Genomic DNA, 27,627 nt, shown 5'->3' on the forward strand with positions numbered 1-27,627 from the left:
GAATTTAATGAAAATATTCGCAATTTTAAAAAAAAATCTTTCTTGAAACTTGAGCTAGGTTTACCTGTGTGTTTTGTGTGGGAATTTGAAGTATTAATGCCAAACTGCTGTAGTTAAAGTTTTCATCCAAAGCAAGGAGCGTTCCATGGACACCACTTTCCATGAGGTTATTTGCATAGTCTCGAAGACCGATCGACAATATCCACCTGATGACACGGTCATTGCTCCATACTATTGCGTCTAAAATTTTAAAATTGTATGGTAAGCATTTTCAACATTTCAATTCTGCTTCATTCTAAAGAACACAGTCACTTCCATTTAAGAATATATGAAACCATTTGCATACCAATTTGAACATGCCTTAATGTTTTCATCAACTTCATGATATACGAATAATGCAATTACTTTTAACTTCATTAGAAAATTAACATTTGCAAATATTCCATAAAGCTGTCTAATACCATGAATAATCATTCTTCCATTGATATTCTCCAAAATAATAGAATTGAACACAAAAATACAAAAGGTTAATATTGCAGTAATATTATAAATTGAAATAAAAACAAAAAATTGCTGAGCCTTTAAAATCCATTGATTATAAAGCAAGTGACACAATTACAGCTTACCTGTCAAGCTCAAAGCTCAGGGAAACATTTTCAAGAGAGGAAAATGATTAGCAAGCTGAATTGAGTGAAATTTGACCCATTGCTCAGTCTGTCCGCCCAATCACACTAAACTGGCATAGATGTGGCAAGACCTCAGTGGCAATTACGGTTTAGTTGAATATCATTGTGGCCTCTCCTTCACAACATCCTGGTACCATCTGATGTAATGCAAAGCTGGGACCATTTTTAAAAAAAGCTAAACTAGATTAAAGCAGCACTGGATACCTAAACATATTGCAAATGATATAAAAATCAATAAATTATCCTTTTCTTTCAAATCTCCACTTGGGGATATTTTAGTATTGATTATTTCTTTTTTCTTCGATGTTAGTATCTTTATTTGTTATGTTTTATCTTTTTTTTGTGTAAGGGTTTTTTTTATATATATAATTATTGTTCACTCTTTTACTCTTCATTTTTTGGGGGGGTTGGACTAACTTTAAGCTAGGTCATTAATGTTGTGTACTAATTTGGGGGTGGGGTTTAGTTTATTTAGTCTGCCGATGTAGTATTGTAATTTTTATTACCTTATGTTTAATCTTTTTACTGTAACTTTCTATTTTATTCATGTTATAAAAATCTTAAATAAAGTTTAAAAAAAATCTCCACTTGGGAATCAAATAAAATGGAAGTAGAAACCTTTGCCGGGACACGCTGGCATACATTGCAGACTAACTTCCACATGTATTTACTTACCTAGAAGGGGCTGAATATTTGCAGGCCTTTTTGAAATCACAGAGCACAACAGATATAATTTTAGGTCAAATAACCTTCATTAGATCCCATTTCCCAACAGCTATCGGGGTCTTAAATCTCCCCATACTGCCTAACCACCAACATGTCTGTAATATTGAAATGCCACTTTTTCTAGCATAATTTTGTAGCTATGAATCCCTCTATCATTTATATTTATTTCTATTTCTGCGTGGGGGTAAATTAATTTATACTATCATGGTTATTTTTGCAGTAAGTACCTGTTTTGCTACAGCAAGCAAGAATTTCATTGCATGCATACATACATACATTTATGCAAATGACATGAACACATTATCATTATTCCCTTTGTCTGCACTAGGTACATAACTTTATCCACTTTTGTTCTTTTCTCTCTGCCATTGGTTCTTAAAACTTGTTTACAAACAGATTTTACCAGACTAAAGAAGGTCCGACATCTTGGCATTGGTTGTTCACACACGAACGGCCTAATCTCTGTTTCTTTAAGCAAGTTTAGATAGCATACCAGAAGTGCGATTTACGTGTCATCGATATGTCCTATTCATCAGCCCAGTTCACAGAATGCCTGCAGTTTACTTTAGAATACAGGCGTTCTGAGAAATTTACAAGGGGTCTAGGAGGTAAAATGTCAGAATGGGAATGGCAGTCCATTCCGAGCTTTTTACACAGCATGCAGTCCTGGAAAATGGGAACCATTTCCTGGAACGCAGCGGCTGTTTAAAAAACATAATTCTGAATCATTTCCTTCCTCGCAAAATATTGCCTGAGTGATTAAAAAATAAATCACGAAAATCTGTAGACACCATGGTTAAAGTAAAAGCACAAAAAGTCAAACCTACTAAGTTTCTCCACCTTTTTGTACCCAAGTCCAGCTTTTTCAGTTTTGACTTTAAATTTCAACATACTTTGTCATTTATGGTCACTCGTTAAAGTCCTGAATAAAACACTATGACAGTCAATTGCTGAAGCCAAAAGATCTGAGAATCAATAGAAATTGAAGTGGCGCTAATTGTGTCTCAGACAATTCAGTGAAACTATCTGCTTCCAGGATAACCCTGGAAGGAGTATATTCAATAAGTTCTGTCTGTTATCATTCTGGCAGAGTAAGGATGCCTTTCTACTCTTCCTGGCTCTGTAAAAACATAAAATCAACATAGCTAACCCAATGATGTCTTTGTTATCTCTAATAAGTTATACCACGTTGGCTTTGAACGAAGATTATACCTTAAATGAATGCTAACTTAATTTTATTTATGTCATTCTCATCTACTCAAGTCAAAGGTTGCAATTGGATAAGCAATTGCAGATGTATCCAATGGACACTGTGTCATTTTATGGCTAAAATTGGAACTCACTATTTATCCTGGAATTGAAAATAAGAGTTTGAAACTAACTGCATGAATTCATGCCGATGGCAGCATTGACATTAGAAATGATAATGATAAAAGTATACAGCAACAGTTAAGATTCACAGGTTAGAAATTTTCCATCCACATTAAAAAAAATATATTGAAATATTGAAGCTTAGATAGCATTTAAATTCTGGAGAAAGTACAAGCAAAGCTTGTTGAATGGATGATGTTAAACTAAGGGTTGTCAAAAGAAGCAGTTTATCTTTCCATCACTGCTGTCTGATCAAAGTAATTTCAACATTTTTGCTTTCATTTAATAGATAAAGTCACAGTTCAGAGAAGTAATCAATAAAATGGAACAAAAAACCTGTTGAACAGCACAGAGAAGTATAGGAACTATATTTCTGTACAAAATATAGCTTTATAAGACTAATATAATGAAACATTTTTTTGCTTTAACTTGAATGCTTTCATGGTGAACTTCCTATCTTTTATATTCCATGGCAAGTTTTCATATTCCAAACTAGCAATGATAATTTTGAAATGCAAATCCGTTTGAAATCTAATTTCACTGCTGAAATTAAAGAAGTTTCTCTGCTGTCAGAATCAGGACTACACAGCCTACAACTGTTCATGCCTTAGTCAAACTAAGAGAAGAATTGCAATTAGGTAGTCTGTTCGCCTCAAATCCATTAATCCTCTCCCTTCCTGTAAATTATCAATCTCTGATCAGACTGGGTGGTTCTTCTTCAGAGCTCTCTTTATGGAGAAACCCACTATGGGGTTTCTGGGTAGGTCACGTCTCCAGAATGGAGGACCATCACCTTCCCAAGATTGTGTTACAGGGCGAGCTCTCCAGTTGCCACCGAGACAGAGTTGCACCAAAGAAGAGGTACAAGGACTGCCTAAAGAAAGCTCTTGGTGCCTGCCACATTGACCACCGCCAGTGGGCTGATATCGCCTCAAACCGTGCATCTTGGTGCCTCACAGTTCGGCGGGCAGCAACCTCCTTTGAAGAAGACCGCAGAGCCCACCTCACTGACAAAAGACAAAGGAGGAAAAACCCAACACCCAACCCCAACCAACCAATTTTCCCTTGCAACTGCTGCAACCATGTCTGCCTGTCCCGCATTGGACTTGTCAGCCACAAACAAGCCTGCAGCTGACGTGGACATTAGACCTCCATAAATCTTCGTCCACGAAGCCAAGCCAAAGAATTGAGGAAGAAATAAAAGTTAGCATATACATACAATGTAGAGTGTGTTTCATCTACAAAATGCATTTGGTCACTCTTTAAGGGTACACTGTGGCACCCCTCAAAGGGACATCAGATTTGAAGGAATGCTACCTTCTGCAAATTCCACTCTAGGCTAGACATCATCCTAGCTTTGAGATGTATCATTATTCTTTAATTATTATTATTGGAACTAACTGTGAGATTGCTTTCCCTGTAACTAATGCAGTTCACTATCAACTTCCCAATGGAACTTGGAGATGGAAAATGTATTTTGCCCTTTCCAATACTATTCATATCCTGTAAGTAAACAAGAAATTCATGCTAGAAAATGCTCATTAGTTCGGCCTGGTTCAGCTCTTGTGAAATTCATACCCAAAATCTACTCACATGATGTTGGCATCAATAATATTGCACATCCCATTGATGTTGTTTCACTGGGTGCGATTTTGGGATTCACTAACAACAGCTGACCCAAACTGATTCCGCTTGAAATCATGGCCGCATCTCTAAAGGGGGAAGTGCTTCAACCCTTCCTGATGAGAAGGTCTCATGCAAGCCAAACAGAAGATGACAAGGAAAGAAGATTGGGATAGTAGTCCAATTTCTGACGCTGTTCCTGATGAATTGGTTGAAGAGAAGGAGGAGCAAAAGGATCCCACTTGCACAACGGCACAGAACATTCACAAAGCTGGTAATTAAACCAGTGGGAAGGGTTGCCTCCACCAGAATCAAAGACTTGTTTGATGTTCTTCTCATCCACCTATTGAAATGTTGAGGCCAAGACTTTGTTCACCGAATGGCCAGATTATGCAGGATTTAGCAGGTAACAATAAATTGGGAGACGCTCTCTACAATGGACTAAAAGGAACCTGCATTTCAAGTATGGCACATGAGGATCCTAAAGTTTTATCTATGATTATAATAATGATGAGAGTTTATTGTCATGCACACAAGTACAATGTACAAATGTAATGAAATTCTTGTTTGCTGCAGCAACACAGGTACAGAAAATACACTCAAATAATAAGTTAAATAAAGAGAAATAAAAGATAATAAATATGAATGGACAGACGAATGCTTACAATTGAAGTTAGTGCAATATGCAAGTAATGTTTTGACAGTGCAAACACATCTTTAGTCCTGTAATAGTGTTCTGATTAGGTTCATTAAATGCATTTCACCATGAGCCAACAAACCACTGGAGTCACTGGGGGTGGAGGTGGAGGGGTGGGTGGGGACCGCACCGGGGGACACCATCAGAGGGGGGGTGACACCAAAATGATTGTCTATAAAATTTTTGTGCAGTTTCAGCAGAAATGTATTATTTTTTTATAAAAAATATCCCTGTTGTTAGTTATAGCAACAAAAACATTTTTTTGTAGCTTACCCGTATCAAGGCTAAAACTCTATGCTAATTTACTCTTTAAAGCTTCTAATACACTGTGGACAGAATAGCGCCCGCCTCCCCCCCCCCCCCCCCCCCGCCCACCCCCCACCGCATCCGGCATATAAAAGGGACACACAGAGGTTTCTTCTATGCTCGGTACACTCGGTCCATGTGGGGGATGGATGGGGGGGACGACGGGGTGACACCATGAATTACCTCACTGGCTGACACCAACCTAAGTGACACCACTGCAACAAACATTTTGTTTGAAGGTTGTGATTATGTTCTGGGGCTGGGGCATGGCAGGATAAGAAGTGCTGGAGCAAGGACCAGTAAGCAGAATGATGAAGATTCCTGCCAGTGCCTATTCTAAAACAAATGGTGGCATCTCCTAGGTCCTCATTAGGCAGTTTAGGTTCCTATAGAGATCAATTTTAGCTCTTTGTTCTTGCTTTAGATGATCCAGTCACTGGCATCAAATCAACATACCTTATTTGCTAAACCGTATATGACTTACATGGTGCAGTACTCCTGATCTGTCGTTTTCTCCGGCTTCTGCATTTTCAGCTTCCACAAACTTCCTAATATCCCTTTCTTGAAGCCTTTTATCCCCTAATTCTATCCTGATTTCGTCTATGCACTTTCCTCCAGCTCTCTGCATTAGGAGTCCAAGAACATAAGAAATAGCAGAAGTAGGCCATTTGGCTCATTGAGTCTGCTTCAACATTCAATATCATCATGGCTGATATAGGCTAATCTCCAGCTACCTGCTTTTTCCACATATCCCTTAATTCCCCAACTATGCAAAATCTATCCAATCTTGTCGCATAGGTAGCCTTCATTGCTTCCAAGGACAGAAAATTTCATTGATTCACCACTCTCTGGGAAAAGCAGTTTCTCCTCAGCTCCATCTAAAATCTACTACCCTGCATCTTGAGGCTATGCCTTCTAGTTTTCATCTCACCTGCTAGTGGAAAAACTTAACTACCTCTATCTTATCTATTCCTTCCACATTTATACAAGATCCCCTCTTCTGAATTCCAGCAAGTTCTCCTCTACACTGCCTCCAAGGCCAGTATACATATCCTTCCTCAAGATAGGAGACCAGAACTGCATGAAGTACTCCCAATGCTGTCTCACCAGTTGCAGCATAATCTCAATCTCATCACAATCCTTCTAGAAATTAAGGCCTTCCTGATGGAAGGCACCTACAAACTTTGATGATTCATGCACTAGCAGTCCCATTTAAATAATAATCTGATCGATCATTTTTCCTTCCAAAGTGAATAACCTCACATTTACCAACATTGTACTCCACTTGCCAGGCCCTTGCCCACTCACTTAACATATATACATCTCTCTGCAGACTTTCCGTATCCTCTGCACAATCTGCTTTTCCACTCAATTTAGTGTTAACAGTAAACTTAGACACCCCACATACAGTCCCCTCTTGCAGATCATTAATGTTTGTGAACAGATGCAGGCCCAGCACCAACCCCTTTAGTGATCTCTATTGAATCCATGTCCTCATTTCCCATTGTACATATAATTTCCTCCACCGTGAGCATCATGCAAAATCTCTTTGGAAGTCTTCCAAACCGTCTTGCCATATAGTCTGCATTCCCAGTCTACACTGGCCACCTTCTCCTTCGTCCCTTTGTAATTTCCCTTATTTAGGCATAATATTCTGATTACAGAGTGAGCGACTGCATCCAACATTTGTATTGGAACTCAATCACTCTTTCTAACAGGATCCCTGACTACATGATCACTAATTTTACCTATCTCATTGCACAGGACCAGATCCAAAATAGCATGTTCCCTTGCAAGTTCAGTAATATTCTGTTCAAGAAAGCTATCACAGATGCATTCTATGAAGCCCTCCTCAAAGTTGCCCTCACCAACCAGATTCACCCTGTCTACATTCAAATTCCCCATGATAATTCTCGTTTCATTCTTACACCCTTCTGATAATTTCTTGGTTTATTGCCTGTGCTCCTGTAATGTTATTATTGGGTGCCCTTTGATCATTTGCATCCCTAATCTCTACCCAGATGAATTTTACTATTTATATCATCTCTCATTATTCCCCTGATCTTATGCTTAACTAAGACACTTGCCTACCTCCCTCATCTTCCTGTCTGTCCTTCTGTATTACTTGATATCCATAGATATTTCAGTGACGTTTCTCCAGGCCTCCTGATTTACAGTCTCTCCCGAGCTTTTGTGTCCTCTAGCACCTCCACATTCCTCCTGATTTCTAGTCTTTCCTTATCCATCATCTCCCCAGAATTTCCCAATTTCCCCACTCTCCTAATCTCCAGTCTTCACCCAGTCTATCACTCTCATGTGCATCCAAAACTTTTCTGAATTGCATTCTGTGCCCAGCTCTTCTGATTTTCAGCCTCTTCCTAGCCCTCTTGCTCTTTATTGACCCCCAGTTATCCTAACCTCCTGGCTATATACATTTTTACAGACAATACCCAGTGTCATCCCAGCTATCTCCTGCAGTCTAGACATTGGGTAGGGCACCCATTGCCATGGGCAATGGCTGACTCCAAAAATAGGAAGGTAAGTCAAATTGGCAATATGACTATGCGGACCAGAACTGTGGAATTGAGGTGCATGTTTGAAGTCAACAAAACAACAACAATTGATAAGACTACAATAAATATATTGAAGAAAATAGAGTCTAAATTCATCTGACCTTCAGCTACAACCTTCTTCCATGCATCTCTGGTCACCCTGTGGTAAACTGCATGGATTATCTATTAGGGTATTTGAACTGGCTTGTGGTTTCAGGCCTCATCTCACCTGTTCTTTGTTGGATAATATGATATCTATTATCAAAATCATAAGGCACAGCCAAATTTACATTTAGATGCAGGAAGTTCGATAACAACATGTACCGTTGGTGACTCTTTCCTTAATGATTTTGTGTGCCCTCTTCAGAAACAATCCTGGTAGATCATGTCGATTGTGGATTGGGGGGATGGACTTATCGTCCTGTGGATTGACTTTTGATTCGATGCTCTTCAGCAACCCTACCACATTGTGATGCAGCTTGGCAGGACACTGTCAATAGAGCTCCTATAGAAAGTTGATAGGATGGTGGCTGGTAGCCTTGCTTGCCTCAGTCTTCTCAGAATATGTAGTCGCTGTTACGCCTTCCTGGCAAGTTAGGAAATGTTGTGGGGCCAGGATAGGTCACTACTTAAGTGGACTCCAAGGAATTGGTGCTCTCTACTCTCTCCACTAGAGTTACTGATGTTGCATGGAGGGTGGTGACTAAGGCCTGGACTGACTAAGTATCATAGCCCTAAAGTGCTGACAACAGGTACTGACTTGCGGATTTTTTCCTTTAGGGGGAGTTAGTGTGGTTTGGCAGTTCAAGCACAGCCTGGTTAACAAATCATTCATGGGATGAAGGGAGCTGTTAGATTAGTAGATTGGTAAGAATAGGAGGTATTCAGGCCAATGCTGCAAGCTTTGTGGGAACAGATATTATGCCAACATGGATAGTTGGGGGATGGCCAAAGAGAGCAAAGTAAGTAATGCAAAGCAGCTACCCAACCTCAGGCATATCCCCTTTAAGTAACACTGCAACAGACCTCATGAGGTTTATGAAAGCCTGTTTCTACATGGTTGGTCGACTTGAATGAAAATCCCAGAAGTGATGTCTGCACATGTAGAAGATATCATTAAACTCCAAGAGCAGTCCAGCTCTCTGTTGTGTCGATGAGACAGAGTGCCTAGATGAAATATTGCACAATTTGCATAAACTCTTAATTTTTGCATTATATTTTACTTTATATTGAATCTGAATGGTGTTGTGGATAAACTACATATTTAACTGTGTATGATTTTAAGTATATTTCTGAGCTAAAATACATAGCCAATCAATATCTATACAGTCCACTCTGGTAATACAAATTATTTTCTGTTAAAATACCAAAGTACAAATCTTTCACCTCCATATGTGACCAAAAGATTCATCTTAATATCTTAAAATTCCTGAGCATTGAAATTATTCTCCAGAAAATATCAGTTACTTTTTAATCACACTTTTTCCATCATGTATCACAAATCATAATTTATCATACGTTCTAACTTGTGATGAGGAATATCACATATTATTTTATATCTTATTTATACAGTTTCCCACTTAAAATATCAGATGTCCCACTTATCTTGAAGCTGTAGTAAAATATATCTTACCTTTTATTTCATTCTGACTTAGTTCTCTCCTCTTTTCCAATTCTTTTCTGTCATAGTTTAACCGCTTCAAACACATAATACCATACTGTAAACTTGTTCTAAAGGAAAACAATAATCAATTTTTGTAATTGTTTTCAAAGAAATTGATGTGCTTGACAAATATTTATAATGATTAAGATACTGGATAGTTTAGTCAGAACTTAGAAAGCCTTGACACTATGCAGAATACAATTCCTGAACTAAGACAGAGTAGTACTATGTCAGCTGAGTATGTTAGAAATAGATTGTGTATATTGTTTGAGCTTTAGTTCGATGTACTTCTTGCCTTTCTCCTCCTTTCAGAACTTTTCTCCCCTTCAATTTTTCCATAATCCTATTCATTTCCCAGCCTTTTGATTGCCCTATCCCACTCTACACTGCCTTCTCTCCCTATTCTCCCCAACTCAGATTTCTTGATTCTTTCTCATTCCTATCTCAACTCTGAACTCCATTCTGCCCTCCAAAACCTCATGTCAACTGCTTGTTCATTACCTCACACTTGCCTTGAACATGGTATTCTCTTCCTTCTATCCTACCCACCACTCCACATTACTATAATCTTCCACATCACCAAACACTGCTGTTCTCCTACTTCCTATCCAACAAATAAACTCTCCTTTACCCCATTCAATTTCATTCTCTCATTACTCAAGTCTCAGAACTGAAACATGAACTTTCTTTCCACAGATGCTGCCTGCACTAGTTTCTAGTGTTTTTTGTTCTTGTGTAAGATTCCAGCATCCACAGTTTTTTTGCTCACCATCTTCTTGCCTGCATTTGGCCTAAATCCCAATAAATCTTTCCTGTCTACTTAGGCTCACTTGCTTATGGCTCTTGGCTTTTCCTTGCAGCCTTTCTTAAATAAAGGAACAACACGTGCTAACCTCCACTCTTCTGGTATCTCATCTAAGGCTAAGGAAGATGCAAAGAAACTCTGCCAAAGACCCAGCAATTTCCTACCTGGCTTACTTCCCAATGACATTATGGATATACTGTACCTGAGCATCATTTCCTCTTGTATTTTCAATATATTTCAGGACATCACTCTGCTCTTTTCTTCCATGACCTTATCCATGCCAAATAAAGCTGAAAAGATTTTGTTCAAGTCCTCACCCATTTCCCAGGCTCCACACATAGATGACCACACTAATTCCTCACAAGACCTATTTTCTCCCTGGTTATCATTTGTTCTTAATATACTTAGAGTATATATTAGGATCGCCTATTACCTTGTCTGCCAAAGGTATCTCATGTCCACTTTTGCCCTCCTAATTTCCTTCCGAAGTGTACTCAGATATCCCTTATGCTGCTCAAGGATTTCACTTGATCTTACTGTACCTGACAAATGCCTCCTTTGTTTTCCAGATCTCTTCCAAATAGATCCAAAAACAAAGCTCAACCTTCCTGAAATTCCCTAGCATTATATCAGTGAATTGTATCGTAGACCTTGAGAAGTTGGGCCTCATGCAGGATTTACAATAGCAGTGATTTCATTGGGTTTTATAGGTTTCATATGTTTCAAACATTATTTTAATGCTAGTTTGTTGTTTATAATTAGTTATTTTATATACAAAAATTAAATCATTTTTGAGCTTTTAAATTACAGTAAATCCCTATTACCAGGCTTCAATCAACCAGAAACTCAAACAATTGGCAAAAACCTCAAGGAAATAAATAACTAATAATAAAAAAGAATCAGAATAAACAAAGATTACATAAAAGTTTAAAATTGTAAATGTTCTCCGAAGGAACACACAACCCCTTGGGAGCAATTATTCAGTTGGCAGAGCGCTCCAGTTCTGCTTCGCCTTCAGCAACTGTTTGAATAGTTTGAAAGGTTGTGTTTGAATAAAATGTATCACCCAGGATGAAGAACTGGCCGATACCATTTGGGCAACTCTTCCAAAGTGTCTCCCTATCCCTGCCTGGTAAAAGTCTTTATTAGTATTTTATTAAGTATATTGGTAAGGCTTTAGCTATAAACATAGGAGTTAGCATGGTGGCTCGCACAATGCTGTTACAGTACTTGTCAGAGAATTCAAATTTAAGGGAAGGTGCACTGAGGACCTGACTGGGACACTGGCGTGGAGATAAGTTGCGTTGCACTGAGGGCCTGACTGGGACACTGGTGTGGAGGTGAGTCACGTTGCACTGAGGGCCTGACTGGGACACTGGTGTGGAGGTGAGTCGGGTTGCACCAAGGGCCTGACTGGGACACTGATGTGGAGGTGAGTCGCATTGCACTGAGGACCTGACTGGGACACTGGTGTGGAGGTGAGTCAGGTTGTCTGCATGAGGAAGGTGCACCAAAGGCTAGATCGAAATACTGGTGTGGAGTTGAGTATGGCTGTGCTTAGGGCCTGACCGGGAGACTGGCATGGAGGTGAGTCGTGTAGCACTGAGGGCCTGACTGGGACACTGGTGTGGAGGTGAGTTGGGTTGTACTGAGGGCCTGACTGGGACAATGGTGTGGAGGTGAGTCGCGTTGCTCCGAGGGCCTGACTGGGACTCTGGTGTGGAGGTGAGTCGTGTTGCACCGAGGGCCTGACTGGGACACTGATGTGGAGGTGAGTCCCATTGCACTGAGGACCTGACTGGGACACTGGTGGAGGTGAGTCAGGTTGTCTGCATGAGGAAGGTGCACCAAAGACCAGATCGAAATACTGGTGTGGAGTTGAGTCAGACTGTGCTAAGGGCCTGACCGGGAGACTGGCGTGGAGGTGAGTCGGGTTGCACTAAGGGCCTGACTGGGACACTGGTGTGGAGGTGAGACAGGTTGTCTGCATGAGGAAGGTGCACCAAAGGCCAGATCAAAATACTGGTGTGGAGGTGAGTCTCATTGCACTGAGGGCCTGACTGGGACACTGCTGTGGAGGTGAGTCGCATTGCACCGAGGGGCTGACTGGGATGCTGCTGTAGAGGTGAGTCATGTTGTGCCGAGGGCCTGACCAGGACATCAGGATGAAGATGCCGCTCACCTCTGAGTCTATATCTTTATTAGTATATTAGTGAGGCTTTATCTATAAACTTGAAGGGTGGGGAGAATAATAATGTAGTGGCCAGCGCAACACAGTTACAGCACCAGTGGCATGGGTTCATACTTAAATTTAGTAAGTTATGGGATTTACTTGATTAAAGTGAACTTTACATAATTAAAGATTACAAGCTGATTTAAAGAAAACTTTACATTTTACACTGTCTTTTGTATTTTAAACAGTGTATTCTTAATGCAGGTGTTTTCGTTAAGCATTAAGAGTGTGTCTGTCAACCAGAAAATTCGTATTTCTCGCATCCACGATCCTTGTATGTGCAAGATAATAGGAAATTTACTGTATTTATTCAGTTTACTTGTTAATATTTTTATGTCCACAAAACAATTTAAAATAAAATTCTGATTTTAAAACTGTCAAAGCTAGGGCAGATTTTGCCAGTTTTCATAGGCATGTGAATTTTTAAAAAAATCAGTAAAGATTATCCAAAATTGAAGGTAGATTATGAGAGGAAAGTTGAAAGCAATAAAAAGTTGGCCTTTACATGTGTAGACATAGAAATGAATTAGTGTAGAAGGTTTTGTAGAAACACAGATAGAAGAATTAAAATGGAAATTAACAAAATAGCAGTAACATTAAATGTTTCTTCAAAGTAGATGACATGAACACATTGGAAATTGCAGGGAATCAAAAGTTTAACAAGTGTGAGTTGTAGTAACCAATATAGGTAAAGAAAAATTAGTGGGGAGATGAACAGACTTGACAACTGAAAGATCCCTTAAAGCTGATGATTCACACCCTTGGGGTTGAAAAATTATTGGTTACAAATCTACTGGATGCAGTGATTTTGATCTTCCAGGATTACTTTGATTCTATCATTGACCCTTTGGAATAGATGACAGCGATTCAAAATCAAGATACATTTTAGGGAAAGGAAACAAATGGGAAAAAGTGTGGCAAGTTGTGCTGAGAAGGGTGCCTAAAATATTGCATTTATTACTGGTCAGAAATAAGAGAATAGAAATCAATAGGTAATTTCATTTTGACGGAGCAATGTTGATTGTCCAGTGCTTCTACATCACTGATTTATAATCTACATCCATAACTTAAAGAAGATGATTGATGGTAATACATTCAAGTTTCCTGAAAATATAAAGTTAAGTTAAACTGCTTGGATGCAAATAGTTTGCAGATGGGGAAAAAAAGACAATGACTGGACAGGAAGATTACAAATGTATTAGAATTTTGTTGGAAAATGGAAAAGCAGATTTAAAAAAAAAAGTGTGAGTATTACAAGAGTAGGTATCTGGAAGAATATGTAGTCTTTACATATTTTTATTTATTAAATTATTAATTTTATGGAATGTAGGCAATACTGTGTGGGCTTCCCTTACTGTCATGTGCTAACCGATCTTCTTGAACACCAGTAGTCCTTCTAGTGAAGGCACTCTAACACTTTTGTTAGGAAGAGAGTTTAAGAATTTGACCCGATGACAATAAAAGAATTATCATTTGATACCAAGTGTGTATGTGTGAGGATGGGAAACTGCATGTGATGGTTTTCAATGTTAATCTGTCAGTATAGCAAGAAATTGAAAGGGAAATTATAAAGTGGATAAACTGTAAGAGAAACAGGAACTTAGGTGATATCATACCCAAAGTACTGCCTACAGTTTTGGTCTGTACCTATATATGTGAGTTGTAGTGACCAATATAGGTTTCATTGGAGACAATGCAACACATTTTCAAAATTGATTCCTTGGAGGAGATGGCTGTCCAATGTTCACTGAAGTTCGTAAGAATGACTGGCTTTTTCATGAAAATGTGTACAATTCTTTGAGAAATTTACCCTGACTGGATTCTATAACTAGAAATCATATTTCTGGGATCAGGACAGCATTTAGAACAGAAAGGAACTACTTCACTCAGACTGCTGAGAGTTGATGAAATTATATACCTGAGAAGGCATTAGGAACTCGCTCGTTGCAATACCTTCAAGAAAACAAATTGATTGATTTTTGGCACTAAGAAATCCTGGGCTAGAAGATTGGGCCTGTAAAAGAGAGCTGATGTGAAAATTCAGGCATGATCTTAATGAATGCACGACTGACCTATTTGTGATTTTACGTTTTACTCTTATTCTTGTTCCATGAGAAGAAAAGATTGATTTGGTATCAATGGCCTTTAAAAGGTGGTTGAAAAATTTAACCTTAATTGCCAAATCGTTAGGGGTGCAAATTATAATCTTGGGCAAGGCTCATAACTTTCATACAGTGGCTCAGCACATCTGGTTGCATTTAGTTTAAGTGACTAAAGAATTGTCAGTTGGGAAAATTCTGAAGCAGGTGGAGCAATGGTAACACTGTACACAGCAATACACGATGTCCCAGTGTAAATTTGCACCCTTCTGGACTTAATGCTGTAACATGTTGGATGAGTTGCAAGTTTCTAGCTTATGTAAGTCTCAAGAATAAATTTTAAATGAAGTAAACTGTATTGCAAAGCAGATCTTTATGTATGGACACATTTTTAAAACAAAATTTAAACATACCGATGAAAACTATCCACCATTTTTAAATGAATCCGAAGATCTTTCTTTGTCAGGTGATCCAGCATTCTTGCATCTACTAGGCACTCCATGAAGTAGCTGCGGTACTGAGGTAATCCTAAACTAGGGAGCCATTCATTACCAATCCATTCGTGATTCATATCACCATAAGCCAATGTCTGTTGGAATAGGCAAGAAATAATTTATCTAAAGTCATTTGAAAGATGGTTAATTAAAATATAGAAACATGTTAAAATGTGCCATAAATGGTACAGGTTTACATTCCTTTCTCATTTGCAGCCAGCACATCAAAAGATACAAAACAAATATTTCTCAATGATTATTGTTATTAGGTCAAATTCCACTTGTGCCAAGATGGATTAACAAACCTGCATAAAGTATGAACAAATATTCTATATCTTGTTGTGAAAGTGATTAATGAGAAAAATGTATAGCTGTGCAGTGTAAATTAGAAGAGTAAATATTCTAATCCTGGTCAAATGTGAATGCAGTGGAATTAAGCAGATTTTAGTGGATTTTCCATCACTGCAAGATAACAGTGAAATTGTAGTTTTTGGAATAGTACCATCAAAGCACAACTTAACAGAGATTGTCTAGTTAACTGAAAAAGTTCTAAATTTAAACTGAGATATAGCCAAAACAAATGACACGCACCAATAATTAAATTACCTCTGAAATGCCAATACCCAATTCCAGCTGGCATAATAATTGTTCTTATAACATTACTCAAGCAAAAGTAATGGAAAATAAATTATTTGATGTGATTCTGCCATTTGTACACTATTACATACAGAGGGCCTGGGTGGCAGGGCTTCTCAAATAATTTCCATGTCCTCAGCCTGGGTAGCTAAACATGCATGCCAATAGTCGATTGACCAAAGCAAGATAGAACCCTCTGGAAGTCCAGGTTATTTTCTCATCGGGAGCTGTGAGGGTGGGACTTGAAATAAGAAGAGGAACATTTACAAAGCACCATGAAAGGTAGGTGCTGGTTATTTTCTGGTTGGGAGCTGCAAGAATGGGACTTGGAACAAGAAGAGTAACATTTAAAAAGCACGGGGAAAGGCTTAAATATCTCCATTGGCTGATTTGCTGGAGCCAATGAAGGGAAGGGGTGCTTAAGTGGAGTGACCACTATGGGAGTGGGTCTTTGAGACTCAGTGGGCAGAGGCTGAGTAGTGGTGGTGCAGGAGTTGAGGTCAGGACAACCCTACCAAGAAACAAAAAGATTGAGCAAGAAGTCACAGGTTAGGGCAGGCTTTTCTTGTTTTATTTCTGTTCATAGCCAGTGGGGATAGCAGCTATGGCAGAGACATGCTTCTCTTGCAGAATGTGGATAGCCAAATATATCCCTGATGACTTCATCTGGGAAGTGAATCCAGCAACTCCTTACAAACTGTGTTAGAGAATTGGAGTTGGAGGAACTCTGGATCATTCAGGAGGCTGAGGGGGTAATAGACAGGAGTTACAGGAATGCAATGCAATCACACCTAGGAGGCAGGAGGAAGGTAGATGGATGACAGTCAGGAAAGGGAAAGGGAACAGGCAGTCAGTGCAGGGCACCCCTATGGATGTCCCCCTCGATAACCTTTATTGGTTTGGATAGTGTTCAGTGGGATGACCAACTAGGGACAAGCTGTGGCGATCAGATATCTGTGGATGTTCTCTACATGGACTTTAGTAAGGCCTTTGACAAAGTCCTATATGGTAGGTTAGTCAGGAAGTTTCAGTCATTCGGTATTTATAGTGAGGTAGTAAATTGGATTTGACATTGGCTTTACACGAAGAACCAAAGAGTGCTAGTGGATGATTGCATCTCACACGGGAGGCCTGTGACTAGAGGCTTGCCTCAGGGATCAGTGCTGGGTCTATTGTTGTTTGTCATCTGTACCAATTATTTGGATGATAAAGTGATAAACTGGATCAGCAAGATTGCAGATCACACAAAGATTGGAGGTGTAGTGGAAAGTGAATAAGGCATCCAAAGCTCACAGGGGGATCTGGACCAGCTGGAAAAATGGGCTGCAAAATGGCTGATGGAATTTAATGCAGCTAAGTGTGAGATGTTGGATTTTGGAAGGAAAAATCAAGGTAGGACATGGTAAATGAGAGGGCACAGAGAAGGGTGGTAGAACAGAGGGATCTGGGAATACAGATGCACAATTCCCTGAAAGTGGCGTCATAGGTGGAAAAGGTCATAAAGAGAGCTTTTGGCACATTAGCCTTCATTAACCAAAGTATTGAGTATAGGAGTTGGGATGTTAAGGTAAAATGATACAAGATATTTGTGAAGCCAAATTTAGAGTATTGTGTGCAGTTTTTGTCACCTAACTACAGGAGAGATATTAATAAGATTGAAAGGTTGCAGATGTTGCCAGAACTTGATGAACTGAGTTATAGGGAAAGATTAAGCAGTTAAGGACTTCATTCCTCAGAGTTCAGAAAAACGAGGGTAGATTTCATAGAGGCATTCAAAAATGATCATGTAGTACTACATTTAAAATGTAACATACATGAAATTCTTTAACTTTGTCTACTGTAAGGAAGACAGGGAGTCACCACTTTGCCCAGCACCCCTCACAAAAATGAGGACCCAGCGAGGAACAAATTTGTTATCTCTGGTTTACAAGACCATTGCTCTAACCACTGAGCTAATGGAGCCTCATTTACTCTATCTTTACCCCTTATGAGGGATAAAGAAAGAGTAAGCGTAAGTAGGCATTTTCTACTGAGGTTGGGTGAAATACAAACCAGAGTTCATGGGTTGAGAATGAAAATGGAAAGGTTTTGGGGAATATTAGAGGGGATGTCTTCACATAAAGAGTGATAGGTAGTGTGGAACATGCTTAAGTTGTGAACGTAGGCTCAATTTTAACATAAAAAAAAAAGATTTTGACAGGTACATGGTTGCGAGGGGTATGGAGGGATATGAACTGGAACTAAGCAGAATAATAGTTTGATACAGACTAGAAAGGCCAAAGGGCCTATTTCTTGCTTTAATGTTCTATGGTATGGGTTCATACATGGATCCATAAAGAAATATTCAGCACTCAATAGGAAAACTAAATATTTCCTTTCAAACTTGGTATCTTTTTGGGGGGGCAATACAGTCTCTGGTAATATTTTTCTCTCTTACATTTAAAACAATAAAGGAGAAATTGACAGATTTTCCTACCCGAATGCTTCATGTACAAAAGATCTTTGTGCAGTGCAATGAAATAAGAGTTGATAGGCGAATAATATACAATCTACAAACCAAAAATATTTTAAATTCCTGAGATGCTATCCACATAAAGTAGAGGATAATTTAATAGGCACAAGTAGTCAACCATTTAAGCAATTGGATGTTCAAACTGAGTAATCTACTTTAGTGTGCATTACCTGAGCCCAACTGCCTTCTTCAGATTCCTTAGGATTGCAATAAAGCACCATTAATAAACATCAAGTAATTAAAGTGATCAGATCACATAACTCTTAAGTGAAATTAGAAGATTTATTTTTGATTAAAAATGTCATAAAAACTGCAATAAAACTAAAAGGGACAAAGCTGTATTTGAACCACAAGACCAAAATGTTAATTTTTCAAAATTAAATAATATGACATGCAATTTTTTTTTAAAGCTTGTGTAAATACCATTAGATTTTCAACTGAACATCGTCATTTCCTTCCTCAGAAAAGTATATTCAGCTCACACATGTTATATTCATGTTCCATCTATCTTACTTATACTATTAAGAATAAACATTCATGTGTGTCATACAAACTAAAGATAAACAAATACACATGCATGAAATATTTACAATACCCTGGAAGAATTTCAAAATTGCCAGTTATTTCTCTGGATATTTTTTGTCTGAGTTACCCCAATTAGTATTCAAAGAACTTCAAGTAGTTAAATGCATCTCAATTCAATCCACTATCATGCATAATATTTTTTACATTTCTTAAATTTACTTGAAAAAAATTTGGGCTCAGCCAACAAATAGAATTAATCTCATCTTTAATTGAGATATTATACGAGCAAGTATGCTGGCAATTAGCAGATTTAAACTCAATTGGTATTTTGGAGGATGGTTACACTGTAGAATAGAAAATGAATGATGATGATTTTGCTCTGCTCCAAATGTGAACACTCTCAAGATGCAGCATCAAGGATATAACATTTTGTTATATTGGTACAGAACAATTTCCAATGAAATTTACAATCCTGCTGCTTATCTTACTGAAGTTTGCTTGAGCTACACCAGTGCAATGTCCCAATTTCCCACCATATTCAACTTTAAAACTGGCTAATTTTGACCAATGCAAAGATATTTTCACAGAAAATATTTTTTGGGATAATAAGCATATAAAACTGGTTCTTGTTCTTACATAATCAAGAGTGACTAGATATATATCTATTATTCTTAGATAAGAGGGATTCTCTAGTTTCAGCTGATGGTATCAGAGTTATGTGTGAGCAACCACAACCTTTGTTGGGAATGTAGATAAGGATTCAGTAAGGACTTGCGGACATAATTATTCAAATTATAATTAAATTTAAGACAAAATCTTGAAACAATGTGGAATGTGGTGTGCAATCCGTACCCAAAGAAGTGCATTCAAGTATTTTAATCTTTGATCTGAGAGAGAATCTGCTGGATCTTTGAAAAAAAAATCAGACAGGAGTTCAAATGTTGCCCATTGAAGGCAAGTGTACCAAACACCTCCTTCACCACCCGCCCACTGGAGTTTTCACTTTCAGGGAACTGTGCCCCTGCACCCTTTGGTCTCTCTGTTCTATCACATACTCTAGGGACCTACCGTTCATTGTGCAAGTGTACCAAACACCTCCTTCACCACCCGCCCACTGGAGTTTTCACTTTCAGGGAACTGTGCCCCTGCACCCTTTGGTCTCTCTGTTCTATCACACATTCTAGGGACCTACCGTTCATTGTGCAAGTGTACCAAACACCTCCTTCACCACCCGCCCACTGGAGTTTTCACTTTCAGGGAACTGTGCCCCTGCACCCTTTGGTCTCTCTGTTCTATCACATATTCTAGGGACCTACCGTTCATTGTGCAAGTGTACCAAACACCTCCTTCACCACCCGCCCACTGGAGTTTTCACTTTCAGGAAACTGTGCCCCTGCACCCTTTGGTCTCTCTGTTCTATCACACATTCTAGGGACCTACCGTTCATTGTGCAAGTGTACCAAACACCTCCTTCACCACCCGCCCACTGGAGTTTTCACTTTCAGGGAACTGTGCCCCTGCACCCTTTGGTCTCTCTGTTCTATCACATATTCTAGGGACCTACCGTTCATTGTGCAAGTGTACCAAACACCTCCTTCACCACCCGCCCACTGGAGTTTTCACTCTCAGGGAACTGTGCCCCTGCACCCTTTGGTCTCTCTGTTCTATCACACATTCTAGGGACCTACCGTTCATTGTGCAAGTGTACCAAACACCTCCTTCACCACCCGCCCACTGGAGTTTTCACTTTCAGGGAACTGTGCCCCTGCACCCTTTGGTCTCTCTGTTCTATCACACATTCTAGGGACCTACCGTTCATTGTGCAAGTCTGAGCCCAGTTTGACTTACCAAAATGCAACATTCCACACTTGTCAGAGATAATTTCATTTGTCATCTTCCAAACTGATCTAGATCATATTGTATATTGTTCCTCAGTGTTCACTACACAACCAATATTTGGTGTCATGTACAAATTTACTAAGTATATTTACTAAACTGCCATTCATATTACAGAGATAACAGTGCACCTATTACCAATGCCTGCAGGACATCACTGGTCACAGGCCTTCAATCAGAAGAAAACATTCCTCCATCACTATCTTTAGCCTCCTTCCACTTGGCCAATTTTGAATCCAATAGGACAGCTTCCTTGGATCGCAAGTAATCTAACCTTCCAGACTAACCAGCCACATGGGACCTTGCAAACATCTTGCTAAGATTCGTATTATTCAATGTACACTGCCTCTTCAAAAAGACTATCAGATTCATGAGACACAATCTGCCATGCACAAAAACATGCTGATGAGCTCCAATCAATTCTTGCCCAGTCAAATACTGGTAATTTTTTTTCTTCAGAATTCCCTCCAGCAATCTTCCAGTCTCTTTGGCTTGTAGATCCCCGGCTTGTTCTTCCTGCCCCATTAAAATAATGGTACAAGAGCCATTTCCAGTCTTGACACTTCACCTGAGGCCAATTATTTTGTAAATATTTCAACAAAGGGCACTGCAATTTCTTCCTATTTCTGGAGCTCTTCCATAGCTTCCTACAAGGACTGTGAGGTCCAGGACCTTGCAAATGGTTTCATAATCTTTTCGGTTTCCACCACCTTCTCCACAGAAATATCAATTTAAATTCTCACTCTCTCCTGTGGTTTTATCTTGAATGGATCCATTTACATCTCACTAGCAGCAATGATTTTATTCTTAATATATCTGTAAAGCGAGACCTTATGAGTATTCCCACCTCTTGTAATTCCACCTTTGAAGGTATTGCCCCTACCTCGCTCATCCTTGCTTGAGAACAACATAGCAACATACCAATCCACACATTTTAGATCCTTTCTCATTTCTTCAAAAATTTCTTCAAAATTGTCCTTTCTCCAATTCAGAATCTCAAACAGACACCCAGACCTTTCCTTCTCCATAATTAACTTGAATCTAATGGCATTATGATCATTGGACTCAAAATATTCTTCTAGACCAGGGGTGGCCAACCTTTGAATTTAGACATACAACACAGTTACGAGTCTGTGCCACCTAATTAACCTATACACTTGGTACATTCTCGTGGTCTGAAATAGCCTGTTACCATGCTGTTATGTCTAAATTAAAAATCAGAAGGTTGGCTTCCCCTGCTCTACACATACTTTTGTCACCTCTCCTCTCTCATTCTCTAATAGGAGATCCACTATTGAACTCTCTCTAATTGGTACCTTGATATATTGATTTAGAAAACATTTTTAAACACATACGACAAACTCCAAGCCATCCAGCCCTTTTATTGTATGAGAGTCCCGATAAATTTGTGCAAAGCTAAAAATCTCCTACTATCGCATCATATTTCCTACAGCTGTCTGCTATCTCTCTGCAGATTTTCTCCTCCAATTCTCATTAACTATTGGGTAGTCTATAATACAATCCCATGAGTATGGACATAACTTTCCCATTCCTCAAGTCCACCCATATAGCCTCAGCAGATGAGCCCTCTGGTCTGCAAAGGAAACCCAGAATATTGAACTTTTATAGTTTGTCTGCATTTATCCTGACTAAGCATGCCCAGGCCAAAGACATCATTTGCATAGCAGGCATTGTGTAGATGCCCAGGCATGCTTGGGCTGACTAAAACAACTTGCTTTGTGGGCCATATTCTAGTATATGTAAATTATGACAAGAAATCACAAAAAAATAGGATACATCTAAAAACCAGTTTGTGATAGGAAATTTTTAAGGTGATTTTCCTGTGTTCAGAAAATCTATAAAGGACACCCAAAACTGTTCAGGAAGCAAAATCTTTGTTGTCCAGTGTAATTCTTAGAGTTTTCTGTAAGGACCCTACAATCTGCACTTCTAATTCCTGTGAATTATTGGAGGGCTATGATAGAGTCCATCAAAGTGATCGTCTCATTTGATTCTAACCATATACTTTCTAAGCACTTTTATTATACCTTCCCTCATTAAAAAGGCAACACAGTCCCTCGTCCTTACCTGTATCTCTAATATGCCTGTAGCATCTGTACCCTCACACATTAAGCTGCCAATTTTGCCCTTCTATTATAGCTATTATAATCCAGTCTCCTGAGCCAATCCATATCCTGAGTTTGTTTGCCATACGTGTTAGGCGTCTTGCATTGAAATAATGGGAGTTTAAACCTTAGTTCTTTCCTCTTTCGTGAGTAGTATTAACCCCAAACTTCTCATTTGCCTCAACTCTGCCCTGGTGCACTTCCTGTCAACTTATTTTAAACCTTCTTGAGCAACACAAATAACCTCTTTGCCAGAATATTGGTCCCCTTCCAGTTCAGATGCAACCTGATCCTCTTCTACAGATCACCTCCACCTCAGAAGGGATCTTAATGATTCAAGAATATGAATCCCTGCCTGCTGCACCAGCTTCTCAGCTATATATTCATCTAGCCTATGCTTCTGAGCCTAAACTTACTAGTATGTGGCATCAGAAGTAATTTCGTTATTATTACTGGCTTTTTAGTCTCTTTCCTAACTCTGTAAATTCACTCAGTAGGACCTCATCCCTTTTCTATGTCATTGATGCCAACGTGCACAGCATCATCCGAATAATCACCCACCCCTTTGTGAGAATATTCCACAATAGTCTGTAAATGCTCAGAGACATTCTTGTCATTGAGGACCCCTCATACAGTATCTTTCAGCTCCTTCTGTCAGGAAAGAGATACAGGAGTATCAGAGCCAGAACCACCAGACTGAGATATGGCTTCTTCCCACAGGCAATGAGACAGCTGAACAGAATAAACGACTCATACTAATCCTCCGAGACTCTACTATTTATTTAACAATATTTATTTATTTTTATATATGTAATGGATGTTTCTATGTTATAACTGGTTGTGTGTTTCATGTTTTTTTCCACCAAGGACCAGAGAATGCTGTTTCATCGTGTTGTACTTGTGCAATGGGATGATAATAAACTAGATTATTCCTTTGGCGTCTGTTTGGTCTCGTTTTGACATTGCTGGAAATCACAGACAGATAAATCAAGAGTGGGAATAGGATTAAAATGGCAGGCAATAGGGATCTTCAAGTTACTTCTCTGCAGTCCCAAGGCAAGTGCTCCACAAAGCAATCACCTGTCTTTCTTGTCCTTTTAGGATCCAAACAAGTTTTCCAGGTGGCACAGTGATTTGCTTGTTCTTATTTCAATCTAGGACTTCCCTTTTTCACAATGTGAGTCTCATTTTCATTGGGAGAAACCAAACGTAGAATGGATGATTGCTTTGTAGAGAACATGTATTTCAAAATTCCAGGATCATGTTTTACATTTGACTTTAAAGTCCACAAATAATTTTTTCATTGATCGAAGTCTTTATAAGAAGCTATGTGAGGAATTCTCTTCCATTGATACCTCATTTTCTTATTTATTTTGGGCATAATGCATACAACCAGACATTTCCATCTCTGCTCAGGTAACATAACTTTCAGATATTCTTAAATTCTCTAGATATTCTTAAGTTCTCAGCTATTAATATCAACAGGTGTTAATAGAAATATATCAGTTCTATTTTTATTTGTAATATTTTAAACTCAAAATTGATACAATGAATTAGATACTGAAATTGTATCATAGTCACCATTTAGCTACTTATGTCTGCATACACACATGTGTAGCAGCTCATTTAAATGATCTTTACACATTGCTTTAAAACAGATTTTAAATTTATGCAGTGGCTTGATTTGTGCATCAGCACTTGATCCAAGTGTGTTAGAAAATCATTGCTATGCAGTGAAAACACAAGTTTATATCTTCCTGTGACAGACTTGCAGTGCTTTGAAGTTCAAGCAGTGAGCAATAATGTTTGCACATACTTGACATGGGTGGTGGGAGAGGGGGGGTGGGGGGGAAGAAAGGAAGCACAGATTTGGGGGAATCATTGAAGAGGTGATTTTATTTGCCCTGCATCAGTTCATGTTTACGTGAATAGTCCCTGATGCACTATTTTAACATTTCTGTAAATTAACTTAAAGAAATGTTATATGATCATGTTAACAACCGTGTTATTCTTTTGCACTTGTATACACAAACAACAATTTGGAGACTGGTGCATCTGCCAACATCCTTACAAAGTATGTGTAACTGTTTCAACCTCTGGTCTTGTATTAGTTGCTACTTCATCTTTTTGTTACACAGACAATGGTATATTTTCAGTTTGTTTTCAACATTTTCACTTGTTTTAGACATTCAGCTGTTACTTTGAAGTATTAAAAGTAAGTAGTTAAGATTTCTTGTTATACATTGATGTGGTTTCTTCCCACAGGCAATGAGACAGCTGAACGACGGAATAAACTACTCATACTAATCCTCCGAGACGCTACTATTTATTTAGCAATATTTCTTCAGTTTTATATATGTACTGGATGCGTATCCCATTTGTTTCTATGAGTAATCTAACTGGTTGTATGTTTCATGTTTTTTTTTCACCAAGCACCACAGAATGCTGTTTCATCGAGTTGTACTTGTGCAATGGGATGATAATAAACTAGTATTCCTTAGGCGTTTGTTTGGCCTTGTTTTGACATTGCTGGAAATCACAGACAGATGAATCAAGAGTGGGAATAGGATTAAAATGGCAGGGCAATAGGAAACTTCAAGTTACTTCTCTGCAGTCCCAATGCAAGTGCTCCACAAAGCAATCACCTGTCTTTCTTGTCTTTTTAGGATCCAAATAAGTACGCCATCAGGGCCTGATGCCATGCGAGAATTCACCCTCTTCCAGGATGTTCTGATGTTGGCCTCAGAGACAGATATCACAGGGTTGTCAGCTTCTGAAGTGTTACAGAGTTCTGTGTTGTGTATTGGCCTATGTGTTGTGTGGTTTTATGTTTAAAAAGTGACAGTTTGCCTTAGAGAGCCAAGGTGAAGATTGACTGCTGAGAGAGAGGGAGACAGACTGAACATGTGCAGAAAATGATCTAAAAATTTCTGGACTTGGATGATAAACCACCACTGGGGGTACTGTGGAGTGGAAGGTGGCTCAGAACATGAATTATGGTCTGGAAGACAGTTTAGAATGTTGGGATTTCAAAAAGGATGAAGGCAGCCAGAAGGATCCGGACCAAGCCAGATGTTCCTCTCTCTGCAAGCAACACAAGACAACTCTGAATTTTGTGCTCTCTCTCTCTCTCTCTCTCTCAAAGATCTTTTGGCTTCAGTTTACCAAACAAACTGAATTTTGTTTATGATCTTTGCTTTAGTTGAGATTGGAGTCTTGTGTGTTTTATGTCTAAATTTTTCTGTGGGCTGGTTGGAAATATAACTTAGACTTTAATTACATATGTTATATTTAGGCTGGGGAATTTATTAGTTTTACACTGTTATAGAGATTTGCATAGTAACCAGTGAGTTATAAAAGGGGGGATTTTGAATTAAAGTTTGAAGGTGAATTTTTGTTAATAAAGTAATTGTTCATCTTTACCCCTGTGTGATATGCCTTCTTTGTGGTTGCTGGTTTGACCTTGTAACAGAAGGAATTCTCATAGATATCGCTGAGTTCTCCTTTTCAAAGCAAACATAAAGGTGTTCAGCCCATCAAGTCATGAAGCATCACAGCCGTTAATGATGTTTGGCCTCGCTCCGTTGGATATAATGTCCTGCAATCCCTGCTAGAGCTGGCAGGTATCTTACTCCATCTCTAGCTTCCTTCGGAAACGCCTCTTTACCGTTGCTTTGTAACAGTGGAGATGGAGCTTTCTTCGGCATCAGCCTGTTTTTCTTGTCAAACCAGGCATAGAGGGTGTTCAGTCCGTCCGGAAGGGAGGTGTTGTCTTGACTTACAAATTATCTTATGGTCTCTGATGCACAGCTGACTATGATTCTTTGCTGTCATACCCACGCTTTGCCTCTGGATTGCATGGGAGAGTTCAGCTCTGACGGATCTTAGTCTTAGTCCCCACTTGTCTCCAGTCCTGAAGGCTGCATCTCAAGCTCTGAGAAGTGTCCAGTCATGATTTCTGGTTCACCCTTGATCTCTGTGGCATCCTCAATGCACTTGCTAATGTAGTCTGTGTGCTACTCGACGTTTACATGACAATTGAAACTGCTCCAGTCTGTATAATCAAAGCAGTCCTGTAGCGCTGCCACGGACCCTCACTAGCCGCAGCCTGATCTCTCTGCAAACTGGCTTTGCTTGTTTTTGCTAGCAGTCTGCACCCCAGGGTTAGCAGAACTGATATGTGATCTGAGTAACCAAGGTGGAGCGTGGGGCAGTCTTGTATGCACCAGGGACGTTGGTTTACACCCGATCTATGGTGCTCTCTCCTTTGGTGGCAAAGTTGACATGCTGTTGAAACCATGGTAGAACTGTTTTCAGGTTGGCCTGGTTGAAGTTGTCAGTTACAATCATGGCACCATCAGGGTGGGATGTCTGGGCTTCACAGATGGCACCATAAAGTTTATTCATTGCTTTCCTTCTATACCACCACATCAAAAGGAGAGGTGATTAAAATTTGGATTCAAATTTTCTCCTTTTTGGAATAAGGAAAAACTGGATCTTAGTGCTTGAATATCATTTTTATATGAGGACCATATTTTATGAGTTCATACAATTTTATGCAACTCACCTTTAACATGGTGAGCAAAGGTGGTATTAATGCAAATCATGGAATCCATCATCTAAGTGGCCTCAGCTCGACTTTAATTCACTCTTTGATTCGGTGCTCCATCAACTTTG

At 39.1% G+C, this 27,627-nt stretch overlaps 1 protein-coding gene across 1 annotated transcript in view; it reads right to left on the bottom strand.

Moving 5' to 3' along the window:
• The window catches only part of ppfia2 (PTPRF interacting protein alpha 2), a 203,094-nt gene that overhangs the window by 21,127 nt on the left and 154,340 nt on the right, over positions 1-27,627 (bottom strand). Inside the window, exons 23-26 of the mRNA XM_069904026.1 lie at positions 18,574-18,605; positions 15,175-15,350; positions 9,595-9,692; positions 65-240 (exon numbers count right to left, since the gene is read on the bottom strand). Of these exons, the coding sequence (XP_069760127.1) occupies positions 65-240; positions 9,595-9,692; positions 15,175-15,350; positions 18,574-18,605 (482 nt within the window). The remainder of the gene's footprint in view (positions 1-64; positions 241-9,594; positions 9,693-15,174; positions 15,351-18,573; positions 18,606-27,627) is intronic.

Source organism: Narcine bancroftii, chromosome 11 (assembly GCF_036971445.1).
Source record: "Narcine bancroftii isolate sNarBan1 chromosome 11, sNarBan1.hap1, whole genome shotgun sequence".
Classification (NCBI taxonomy): Eukaryota; Metazoa; Chordata; class Chondrichthyes; order Torpediniformes; family Narcinidae; genus Narcine; species Narcine bancroftii.